Here is a 13046-nt window from a genome sequence, read left to right as displayed (position 1 = left end):
TGCCCGTGGAGGCCAGATTTAAGAGTTACAGGCTGGCCAGGCAGTGGTGGAGCACACCTTTAATCCCAGCACTCGGGAGGCAGAGGCAGGCAGATCTCTGTGAGTTCAAGACCAGCCTATTCTACAGAGCAAGTTCCAGGACAGCCTCCAAAGGTACACAGGGACACACGCATGCATGCAGGCATGCACGCGCGCACGTGTGCACACACACACACACACACACACACAGTTATAGGCTGTTGTAAGCCACTTGCTGTGTTTGTTGGGAATGAACCAATTGAACGTGGGTTGTCTGGGAGAGCAGCAAATTTTCTTAACCACTGAACCCCTGAGCCATCTCTCCAACTCCCTCATGAGTTCTTGATGTTATTTGTTAAACACCCCACACAGAACTACCTTCCATATATCTTATATTGACTTTATGTTGAGTAAATTAATAAGTGGGAGGATAGAAGTTAATTGTGTGCTCCAGACATACTCAACATAGCATTTCTTTTTACTCTAACTTTGCACAGGGTAGGCACGTGTGTACCACTGCGCAACACTCCAGCCCCATTGTAACATTTCTTGTCTAGACCTACAGTGAAGAGAGATGAGTACACAATGGCTTTGGAGAATCACAAAACTTGAGAAGATCTGGATTTGGCTTTTAGCTCATTAGTTTCTAAGAACTGCTGTGCTGAGCTGGCTTTTGCTATAAAGATTCTGGCAAGTAGGGTAATATTCAGCTGTATTCATTAGGCTACACTTTGTGATAGAGTTTGTTAAAAACATGTCCTAATGGTGCATAATTGTAATCACAGCACTTAGGAAGTAGAAGCAGGAGGATCACAAGTTCAGAGTTATCTTTGGCTATATAGTGAGTTTGTGGTTAACCTGGGCTACATGAGAGCCTGTCTCAAAAGACTAACAGAATAACAAAAAATTCAGCACAAACAAAAAGTACATGAAAACCCCTAATAGAACAAGTGCCAGGAGCCATGAAGCAAGATTAAATTGTCTGTTTTGTTCTTGAAGTAGCATTCTGCTTTATTAGAATTCAGGAGCCATGTATGTAGAACATGTCTGAAACCACAACACTTACCTTCAGACAGGAACATTTACAGAGAACAAGACAGACGGGGGAATCTGTGCTGATGGAAGAAGAGTGGGGTGTGGACTATTAATAAATGCCCCTTTGCTCTTGAAAATGTTCACACACTTAAAAAACAGTAACAGCATAAACTTTGTTACTCAGACGGTAAAAGAAAAGGGTACACTTTATCTTCTATAGATTTTTTCCTTTGTGTGTATATGTGTGTGGTCTGTATGTAGTATATGTATATGTGTATGTGTAAGTGCACGTGCCTGTGTGATGCATGTAGGGGCAACAGGAGAGTCAAGGAGAATGCTGGGTCTCCCACTTTATCAGGGTCTATCTTGTTCCCTTGGGATAGGTTCTGTGCCTGGAGCCGTGTTGGCAGTAAGCCCCAGCAATTCTCCTGTCTCCATTCCTCACAGTGTTGAGGTTACAGGTGTCCATGCTTGACTATTTTTTATGTAAATGCTGGGATCTGAACTAAGCTTCTTATGTTTGCATAACAAGTTATCTTGTCAACTTGGCCATCTGTCCAGCCTCTTTTTTTCTCATCATTAATGTGAATGTTAATATTTTGTTCTTTTGGGGAATATGATTTTGCTTATATCTTTGGAATTTATTTAGCTAATATAGTTGGAACATATTTCACTTATTTACTTATGTTTGTCTAGTGTGTGTGTGTGTGTGTGTGTGTGTGTGTGTGTGTGTGTGTGTGTTGATTCCATGGTTTAGCTGGAGTAAGGCTAATGTGAACATGTGTAGTAGATACAGCTTTCTGAGATTCCGTTGTCTATTTGAGGGTACAACTAGAAGTAGAATTATTAGACAGGGAGGAATCCTGTTGTTTTGTTTTGTTGAGACAGGGTTTCTCTATGTAAATAGTCCTGGCTGTCCTGGAACTTGCTTTGTAGGCCAGGCTGGCTTTGAACTCAGAGATCCACCCCTCTCTGCCTCCGGAGCGTTGGGAATAAAGGTGTGTGCGGTCCGTCCTCATTTTGCTCCTTGCATGTGTGCATGGCAGCACTGCAGAAGCATGTAGCAGAGCTTGGGGCTCTGTCAGTTGCCACTGCCTTGCACCTGGGTTACTGCAGTATTCTAGCTGAGCACTCTGCTTCCCTCCTGCTTTCTACATGGCAGCCAGCAGCATCTTTTAAACAAAAGTGACTTACTGCTTGTCTGCCTCAGTCTCTGGGTGATTTTCATTGTGCTCGAGATGAAGTAAAACGCTTTGTCGTGGTCTACAAGGCTCTTGCACTCTAGCCTGCTCTTCCATTCTCACCTTTTAGCTGCTCCTTTCCTTGGTCAGTGGGTCAGTAGTGTGACTTAAAAAAAAATAACTAGTTAATTATGTTAATGTGCATAGGTGTTTGGCCTATATGTATGCCTGCGCTATGTATGTGCCTGGTGCGTGAAGAGATCAGAAAAGGTGCCCAAACCCTGGAAGAGCTTCCAGTGCTCTAACCACTGAGCCATCTTTCCAGCCCCAATAGAACGTATTCTTAAAACAGGCCTTTCAGAGCCAGGGCAGTGGCCCGAAAGGTACACACCTTTAATCCTAGTGCTCTAACACTCTGCCCCCATCTGCCTTTAACCTTGGTTACTCTTATACTGCTGTGAAGAGGCACCAGGACCAGTCCCAGGCACTCATAAAAGAACTCATTTAGAGAATTAGTCCATGATCATCATGGCTGGAAGCTCACGGGGCAGTGCTGGGGAAGTAGGGAGGCACTGGGCCTAGTGTGAGCTTTTGAAACCTCAAAGCCCACCCCTAGCAACACACTTCCTCCAACGAGACCACACCCACTCCAACAAGGCCACGCCTCCTCCTAACCCTCCTAAACGGTCCACCAACTGGAGACTAAGCACTGAAACGCTATGAGAGCTGCTCCTGTTCAAGCTTAGGCACCTGCTTGCTTCTTCCTGTTGTTGTTTTCTCCAGTCGTTACTAAGCCAGCGCCTCTCCTTAGTTACCTTGCTCAGAGGGTTCTGAGGTCAGAGCCACAGCTGTTCTTAAGCATAGGCCCTTATTTAAGCCATCTGAATTTTATCTAACTCTGAAAAGAAATTTTAAAAAAAAGAAAAAGAAAAATCTTTTGCCAGGCATGGTAGCACACACTTTTAATTCTAGCACTTGGGAAGCAGATGCCATTGGTTCTCTGTGAGTTTGAGGCCAGCCTGGTCTACATAGTAAGTTCCAAGACAGCCAGAGACCAAAACAAACAAATAAAATTAATCAATTTATTTATTTTCCTACCTATTTGTTTTTAAGGAAGTCTTATTAACTCTGGGTGACCTGCCTCTGTCTCCTGAGAAAATTTACTTTTTACAGAAAATGCAAACAATACAAAAATATAGGTTTTCTTTTAACATTTCCCTAATCTCATTGTCAAAACAGATTACTGATATAACTTATCTTATGTTGCATCAGATCTTTTCAAGGTACACATTAATTGTGATTTTCTTTTTTTAGTAAAAAGTTTGAAAATGTTGATAAATGTGTGGATTACTGCTATGCATTAATACTATAATTACCATCCCTCTGGTTAAATTTCTTCTTTTTTGTATTTCTGCAGGATTAGTTCCTGTAATGTAATTTCTGAAGAGTAGACATATTTTAGACTTTGGTTGCTAGTTCCACATGGCCTTGTAAGATACTCTGTTTTCTTTCAGCCTGTAGGAAATGAACCCAGTGCTTCAGCATGCTCTGGAAGCACTCAACCATAGGGCCACGTCATCTGACCTGCCTGTAAAACTTTTTATTCATCAATAGTGATATGCTTGTATGTGTAGGGGGATCAGAGTACAGCTTTTGCTAGTCGGTTTTATTACCCCCCCTTTTAATATAAAAATCCTGTCAACTCTGCTGGCCTCAGCTCAAGCTATCCTCCTGCCGTAGCTCCCAGGTATCTGGTGTCACAAGTGCACAGCACGGGACCCAGTATAGACATTTACTTTAGAAGTAACCTGTTCGTTTGTTTGTGGTATTGACTGTGTGTGCGTGCGTGCGTGTGTGCCTTGGTGCATAAGTAGAAGGCAGTGAAGGAGTCAACCCTCTCTCCCACTGTATGGGTTCCAGGTATTGCACTCAGGTTGTCAGGCGTGGTGGCAAGTACCTTTACCATCCTGCCAGTCAAAAGTTCACTGCTTTAAAATTTTTATTTATTGAGATATGTTTATGTTTATGAGTGTTTTGCCTGCATGTATGTGTGTGTACCATGTGCATGCTTGGTGTTTCTAGAGGTCAGAAAAAGACATTGGATCCCCTGGAACTGGAGTTGTGGGTGCTGTGAACCTCCGTGTGGGTTCTGGGAACCAAGCCCAGGTCCTCTGTAAGAGCAGCCAGTGCTTTTAACCAAAGAGCCATATCTATAGTCTTCCAAAGTTCACTTGAGAAAAAAAAGGATATATTTCTGGTGCTCGTGACTTAAAAAGTAACATAATAGTTTATACATTGAATGCTTATATTCTATTATTTTAAATTAATATTTCAGATAATATATAAAATAATAGATTGCATTATGACATTCCTCACTCATACGTGCATAAGTACCACCCTTTCTGACACCCCACCTGTCTTGCTAGTTCCCTTCCTCCCAACAAATGCCCATCTTCTGCTTTCATGTCTCAGGTGTATTGTGCACATATAATATGTATATATAATGCACTCATAGGAAGATAGATAATGGATATGTTGCCTTTATACCATAATTTAACCAATTTTATTTTATTATTATTTTGGTTTTTCAAGACATGGTTTCTCTGTGGCTTTGGAGGCTGTCCTTGAACTAGCTCTTGTAGACCAGGCTGGCCTTGAACTCACAGAGGTCCACCTGCCTCTGCTTCCCAAGTGCTGGGATTAAAGATGTGCGCCCTCACCACCCAGCCCAATTTTATTTTTATATAAGTACATTTTTTCTTTTTTGTTTTTCTAGACAGGGTTTCTCTGTAGCTTTGGCGGTTGTCCTGGAACTAGCCCTCATAGACTAGGATGGTCTCGAACTCACAGAGGTTTGCCTGCCTCTGCCTCCAGAGTGCTGGGACTAAAGAAGACTTATTTATTGAATTATGCTTGTGTGTGTGTCTATGTGGATGTGTGCACATGAGTGCTTTCAGAGGTCAGTGGCCCTGGCTCCTGGAGCTGGAGTTGCAGGCAGTTGTGAGCCTCCAGATGTGGGTGCTGGGAGCTGCAGGTGCTCCTAACTGCTGAGCCGTCTCCAGCCCCATCGACGTTGCCTCATTATGTTGCTTCTATAAGCAGGATGCTTTGCAGATCTTTATACTTAAGAGTTTTTCCCCTCGGTGCCTTCTCAGAAACAATTCTAGAAAAACGACCTGGACAAGGCTCTCTGTACACATTACCAAAGTTCTTCCCAGAAAAATTCAGGTTAGACCTTGTGAGCAGGTTCAGGTTCCTGCTTCCCTTCAGTCTGTTAACATTAAAAAGAAAGCCGGCTGGGAGCTGTCAATGGATAAAAGAGCTTTCTGAGTAAACCTGGTGACCTGTGTCCAGTTCTTGGGACCCACAGAAAGGTGGAAGGAGAGAACGGACTCCCAAGTGTCTTCTGACCTCTGCACACACATCAGTCACACAGAGCAACCAGGGTGGGGAGGGTAGATGGTAGAAAAGCCAGATTTTAAAAAGGAACAAGCCAGTTTGCTTAGAACAGTGCTGTTTGGGTGATAAAGGAAAAGATAAGAGTCCTAACTGGCTTAGGATGGAAAGTGAATGTTGGCATCATGTACCGCATAGATAATCTCCTCCTCCCTCTCAGTACTGTGCGTCCTCATGTTCTTTACCGTTTGGTTTTCTTGGATTATTCTCATACAGCACAGTTCCTAGTTTGCTGCCTCTTTATTCTGTCCCCTACATTTTTCTGCCTAGAGACCAAATGAGAGGGTGGACCCTGCACCAGAAAAACCAACAGAAGAGCCAGTGCTCAAAGAGGCCGTCCCGGTGAGTGGCTTGTTGAATACAGTGACCAGGTATGATGTCAGAAAAGATGACAGGGCTGGAGAGATGGCTCAGCAATTACGAGCTCTGGTTGCCCTTCCAGAGGACCCAGGTTCATTTCCTAGCACCCACATGGTGACTCCAGTTCTAGGGGATCCAACACTCTCTTCTGACCCCCAGAGACATTAACCACATATGTTACACATATGCAGGCAACATATTCATATACATGAAGGAAAATAAATGAATCTTCAACAACAGCAAAGGAGGTGACAGACAGTTCTTTGAAGTGTACCGTTACAGCTCCCTGCCCATCTTTTTTTTTTTTTTTTTTTTTTTTTTTTTTTTGGTTTTACGAGACAGGGTTTCTCTGTATTGTTTTGGAGGCTGTCGGTCCAGCCTGGCCTCGAACTCACAGAGATCCACCTGCCTCTGCCCCCCGAGTGCTGGGATTAAAGGCGTGCGCCACCACCGCCCGGCCCCCTGCCCATCTTTATGTCAAAAAGTGCACTGGGAAAACCTTGGGGCCTTTTAGGAATAAATTTGTTCTAAATTTACACAAATTATTTTCCTTATTAAAAACCATGATCGTTTTGTTTTCATTGGACTCTCAAAATGCTCCATCATTAGTTTGGCAACAGGAACCAGTAGTCCTGTTTCAGGGTTTGGGATGGGCTTAGTAGTTTTCCTTCATTCTTTTTTTGCTAGTTATAGATCGCAGATATGAGGGAAGAATATAACTGGAGATAATTTTACATTGCAGGCACTCTGTGTGTGTTCGTGTACGTGAGTGTGGTTGTGTGTGTGCCAAGTTTACAGCTTGGAGGTCAGAGGTCAGCCCGGGCATCCTCCCACCTTGTTGCACAGAGTGTTTCTTTGTCCCTGTGTTTGCCAGGATGCCTGGCCCATGAGCTTCTCTCCCCCTTTCATCTCCTTAGGAACACTGGGATTATGAATGCATGTTAGCACACCTACGTCATGTGGATTCTAGGGACTCTGTCTCAGCTCCTCATGCTAGAGTGACAAGCACTTCACCCACTGAGCCATCTCCCCAGCCCCTGGGAGCACTTTGGATATGCTTTATGTATAGTTCTCTCCCTTCTCTTCCCTCTTTCCCCTCTCTGTCCGCCCTCCCTCACCCTCCCTCCCTCCCTCCCTCCCTCCCTCCCTCCCTCCCTCCCTCCCTCCCTCCCTCCCTCACCCTCCCTCCCTCCCTCCATCCCTCCCTCCATTTCCTTTCCTTTTCAGGCCCTTCATCCCTCTTTCTTTCTCTTCTGATGGAGTTTTGTAACCTTTTCCTGTAGGTTCAGCCAATACTGTCTTCTGTTCCAACAACAGAAGCATCCACTGGTGTTAAGTTCCAGGTTGGTGATCTTGTTTGGTCCAAGGTGGGAACCTATCCTTGGTGGCCTTGTATGGTTTCAAGTGACCCCCAGCTTGAGGTCCATACCAAAATTAACACAAGAGGTAAGAAAAGTAATAAATAGATACTAAGTAACAAGTTTGCAATAAAGAAAAGTGAACATTTGGTGTTGTATGTGAATATAAGAATATGCATATATATTATCTGACATAAAACATTAATCTTTATCAGATTTTTATTATTGCTTATTTGTTTTTGATACAGGATCTTATACTATAGCCAAAACTGGCCTTGACTATCCAACAATCCTGCTTCTGCTCCTCAGGGTTTTCTCTCTCTCTCCTCTCCTCTCTCCTCTCTCCCCTCTCTCCTCTCTCTCCTCTCTCCCCTCCCCTCTCTCCAAAAACCTAAATAAATAAATAAATAAATAAATAGATAGATAGATAGATAGATAGATAAATGCATATTAGTAAGTAATTAGATATTTTATGTGAGTTTAACATATAGGCTAAGCCTGTTTTGAACTATGCTGTGTGTTTTGTTTTGTTTTGATACAGGGTCTCATTCTGTATGGTCCAAGCTGTTCCTGAGCTCATTATTCTTCCCCTGGTAATTCTGAGTTCAGGGATTGCAGATTTATCTCACCATACCTAACTTGGCTGATCATTAGTTCACTATGTATTCCTATGGGAATCATTGTCACCCAAACAAGTGCTTTTCATTATATTAAATTTCACTCAGTGCTTTATCCTTTCCTGTTTCATTCATGACTCTAAATATACTGGGAAAGCCTTACATGCTTGATAGGACATAGAAGTATAACTTGGATCTAGTTATAATAGATGATCTTAGTTTAGGAATGTTCAAATTAAGAAAAGTTATGTTCCGTGTGTATTTTGTCCAAACATGATGTTTGATTTTGACAAAACAGGATGGGTAGTAGATTCCCAGGATTCTCCCACCTGGAAATAACCTACTTAGTTCAAAGAAAGTGTGGCTTGTAACTTAATTTTAGGGTACTTGCTTTGGGAACTCACTTTTGTAATGTGTTGAGTTCTGTGACAATTTTCCATCTTACTCTTTTTCTTTATATATCAAACTTCCTTCTTGATACCTGTTCACCATCAATGAAAAGAAAAAGGTATCTGTTTAAATCTAACAAACAGATTTGTGGGTTCCACCTTATTGGTGACACTTAGCTAAAATCTGCCTTAGTATACTAGGTAGTATGGCTTACTATTTTAGTGTACTGGGTAGTGTGGTTTGCCATCTTAGTGTACTAGGTAGTGCGGCTTACCATCTTAGTGTACTGGGTAGTGTGGCTTACCGTCTTAGTGTACTAGGTAGTGTGGCTTACCATCTTAGTGTACTAGGTAGTGTGGCTTAACCATCTTAGTGTACTAGGTAGTGTGGTTTACCGTCTTAGTGTACTAGGTAGTGTGGCATAACCATCTTAGTGTACTAGGTAGTGTGGCTTACCATCTTAGTGTACTAGGTAGTGTGGCTTACCGTCTTAGTGTACTAGGTAGTGTGGCTTACCGTCTTAGTGTACTAGGTAGTGTGGCTTACCGTCTTAGTGTACTAGGTAGTGTGGCTTACCGTCTTAGTGTACTAGGTAGTGTGGCTTACCGTCTTAGTGTACTAGGTAGTGTGGCTTACCGTCTTAGTGTACTAGGTAGTGTGGCTTACCGTCTTAGTGTACTAGGTAGTGTGGCTTACCGTCTTAGTGTACTAGGTAGTGTGGCTTACCGTCTTAGTGTACTAGGAGGTGTGGCTTACCATCTTTCATTTTGACAGTATGTGCCGATTAAAGGCTGGGCGAGTAGAAGAAGTGGGGCAGGAGTGAAAAAAATCAACATTGTCTAGCTTTGTGCAAGGTACTGTAGTGGGTGGTTCTGCTATGTATCTTCTTAAGGTTTTTTTGTTTGTTTGGAATCATGGTCTCGTGTAGCCTAGGCTGGCCTCAGACTTGCTATGTAGTTGAGGATGACGTAGAACTCTGATTCTCCTGCCTCTACCTTATGCTAGGATTACAGTTATGTGCTACAATGGCTGCTTTATAGGTGCTGGGAATGGACCCAGGGTTCTTTGCTTGCTGGACAAACACTTTGTCAGCAGAGCTGCATGTCATCTCCCTCGAGAACGTTCTAATGCGGTGCTCCCAGCAGCTGCCATGAGGCGTATCCTGTCTCAGAAAAGGAGCCTCACAAGATCTTACTGTGTGACCCTTGCTCTGCAACTCTCAGCAGTTGAATCCATGCAGTCACAACGCAGGTGGTTGGCCTGAGAGGTCAGAGTTTGTGAAGTGTCTTGAAACTCTTACAGCTCTGCGAATGAAGAACAGGGCAGTATTATCCAAGAGACTGAATCTTCTGAAATATAACAATTCCTGTCCATATCTAGGCCTTGAGAACTTTTAAAATGACAGCACAAGAGTCATGACTCTAAAGTGCTCTCAAGAAAGCAACCCTTTGAGATCATATAAGGAGTTTTTACATGTTTCTTTTTAAGATTTATTAAATTTTAAATTCTTGTGTGTGGCCGTGCGTGGGGTTGGGAAGGGCGGTATGTACAGATGTGTACAGGTGCCCTTGGAGGCTCCTATTCTCTGGAGCTAAAGTTACAGGCTCTTGTGAGCTTCCTAAAGAGTGTAGGGAACTGAACTTGGGCCCTCTGTAAAAGCAGTTACATTCATCACTACTGAGTCATCTTCAGCCCCAGGAGCTTTCACATTTAATTCATTAATTCACTCAATGTTTCCTAGGCAGTTTTGTACTTTAGTGCTAGAAAATTTGTTTATGTTACTCTTAGTGATTTGCAAATCTAGAATTTAAAAATCATTCATGTTAAAAATCAATTAAAATATTCTGAGTATAACATTTAGTAATTTATCTATTTATTTTTGTTTATTTATTTGAGGCAGGATCTCACCATGTAGTTCTGACTGGCCTGGAACACCCTGTGTAGTCCAGGCTAGCCTAGAACTGCCTGTCTGTGTCTCCCAAGTGCTGGGATTAAAGGTGTGCACTACTACCTCCCGGCCCAGAATTTAGTGATTTTTAAAAAGTTCACTCAGAGTTGTGCTACCCCACTACAATCTAATTAAGAATTTTACCCCCCACACACACACCAAAAAAAAAAAAAAAAAAAAAAAAAAAGAAATCTTACACCCAGTAGCTATCACTGAAAACTCCCTCCCACACCCTGGAGGCTAAGCTGACGTGAGAACCTTCTGCCTCTGTCTGTACCAGTCTAGTGGCTTCTTCCACTTAGCATGGTTTAGAAGTTTATCTGTGTTTTGACATGCATCGGTACTTTATCACTTTTTGTTGCTAAGTAGTATCCTGTTACAGCCACAGCATCTCTGAACACAGAGACTGGGCTTCGTTGTGGACCTGATGCCTGTGGAGCACTCTGTGCTGCTCTATATTTAAGCTACTGTATGCAGTTTATCTGGGTTGTACTTATCAGCCACTGGGTTACAATTGTTATTAGTCACATTGTTAGCACTGAACAACGTATTGCACCTACATAGCATCTTTGATTCCAGTTCCAGGGCAGCTGATGTCCTCTCCTTGAGCACCAGGCACTGCTGTACAGACATACAAGTAGACAAAACACCCCCACACGTGGTATTTATAAAATAAAAGTAAATATCAAGGTAATTCTTTCTCTCTTTGTAATTAGCAGTCATGTACATGAAGGCCTTTGGTATGAGGTTTTCCCTGGGATGGGAGTGGATTTTGTTCCTGAAGTGTCTCACTATGTTGCCCAGGCTAGCCTGGAGCTTGAGGTCCTCATGCTCTCAGAGTACTGTGTCATGTAACCCTACTTTTGCTCTGTGTGTATGTGGTGTGTTTACCTGTGCACACACTGAGAGGAGACAGGAGGACGGGCTGTCTTACTGTTGTGACTCTCCACCTCACTCCTTTGAGTCAGCGTCTCTTCAGCTGGGGCTTATCTGATGGTCAGAACGCCCACCGGTCCTGTGTCCATTTCCTCGGGCCTGGGTTACAGGCGCTGAGGCCATGCCTGGAATTTTCACCAGGGGGCTGAGGATATGACTCAGATCCTCATGCCTGTGCAGCAAGTGTGCTTATCTGCTGAGCTATCTTCTCATGTCTCAGCCTCATTCCTCATGCGTGCCTTCTCTCCCCTTCCATCCTCCACCCTCTCTCCTTCCCCTCTCCCTTCGTCCCTTCTTGTCACAGGGTCTCACTATGCAGCCTTGACTGGCCTGGAATTCGTTGTGTAGACCAGGTTAGCCTGGAACTCACAGAGACTTGTCAGCCTCTGCTTCCTGAGTGCTGAGATTAAAGGTGGGCACCACCACCCACCAGCCTTCCCATGTTTACTTAACACCAGTAATAGTTATTATTTATTTATTATCAGTTTTTAAGTGTGTTTGTTTTGCAGACAGGGTTTCTCTGTTGCCTGACTATCCTAGAACTCACTATATAGACCAGGATAGCCTCAAATTCACAGAGATCCGCCTGTCTCTGCCTCCTGAGTGCTGTAATCAAAGGTGTATGCCTGGCTTAGCAATATTTTTAAAGCTTAAAAGTATGTAATTTATCTTTGCATTGTCTTACTTAAAAATGTTTATGTGTCTGAGTATTTTGCCTGAATGTATGTATATGCACCATATGTGTGACTGGTGCCTGGGGTGCCAGTAAAGGGTGTTGCGTCCATGGAGTTATGGATGCTGTGAGCTGCCGTGTGGTGCTGAAGACAGAGCCCTAGTCCTCCGCCATAGCAATGTGCTCTAAATTGCTTTGCATCTGTCCAGCCCCTACTTTAGAACAGATTCCTAAAAAATTACCTTAGAATTCTGGGTGTGGGTATGTGCACCCGAGTACAGGTGGCCCCCAAGGTTCTCAGGGTGATTCCCCTTGGAGCTGGAGTTACAGGTAGTTGTGAGCCACTTGACATGGTGCTGGGACAGCCTCCCATCCTCCAGAAGAGCAGTAAGTACTCTTCACCCCTGAGCATCTCAGCCACTGCCTTATTCCTCATATATAAAGACATTTCTTCTACACATTCAACCTTTGACAGAAAGTTTAGACAATTTAGTCAGGTATGTGTTTGCTTTGTAAGTTTTCCTGTCTTCAGGATTTTATTTTTTATTTTGGTTTTTAGATTTGTGGGCGAGAAGAACTGGGGATTGAATCGAGGGCCCCTTATACATGATCTGACATTGAGCTACACCCTTTGTCTTTTTTATTTTTTAAAAAATGATTCATATGCCGGGCAATGGTGGTGCACTCCTTTAATTCCAGCACCAAGGAGGCAGAGACAGGTGAATCTCTGTGAGTTTGAGGTCAGCCTGGTTTACAGAGCGAGTTCCACGACAGCCAGGACTACATGCAGAGGAGCCCTGTCTCAAAAAATAAATAAAAATAAAATTAAAAAAAGTCTTGTTTCAGTGAGTCATGTAAATCTTTCATATGTTGACAGATTCCTTTATAGCTTTTTTTCTTTTTCTTTCTTTTTGAGGTAGAGTACCTCTATGTGGCCTTGGCTGTCTTGGAACTCTCTATGTAGACCGGGCTGACTTTAAAGTAAAAGAGATCCTTCCGAGTGCTGGGATTAAAAGTGTGTGCCACTGTGCCTAGCTAGATGTTTTTCTAAATCACCACTTACTTTCTCAGAAG

At 43.1% G+C, this 13046-nt stretch overlaps 1 protein-coding gene across 5 annotated transcripts in view; it reads left to right on the top strand.

Moving 5' to 3' along the window:
• Positions 1-13046, top strand: part of Nsd3 (nuclear receptor binding SET domain protein 3) — a 100273-nt gene that overhangs the window by 35426 nt on the left and 51801 nt on the right. For all 5 annotated transcript variants that reach the window (XM_013110771.3, XM_013110772.3, XM_005066569.4 and 2 more), the window contains exons 3-4: positions 5961-6032; positions 7334-7496. In XM_013110771.3, coding sequence (XP_012966225.1) covers positions 5961-6032; positions 7334-7496 — 235 coding nt within the window. The remainder of the gene's footprint in view (positions 1-5960; positions 6033-7333; positions 7497-13046) is intronic.

Source organism: Mesocricetus auratus, unplaced genomic scaffold, assembly GCF_017639785.1.
Source record: "Mesocricetus auratus isolate SY011 unplaced genomic scaffold, BCM_Maur_2.0 Super-Scaffold_100026, whole genome shotgun sequence".
Lineage (NCBI taxonomy): Eukaryota > Metazoa > Chordata > Mammalia > Rodentia > Cricetidae > Mesocricetus > Mesocricetus auratus.
The sequence above is the reverse complement of the archived record's forward strand: the minus strand, read 5'-3'. Positions and strand labels throughout refer to the sequence as shown.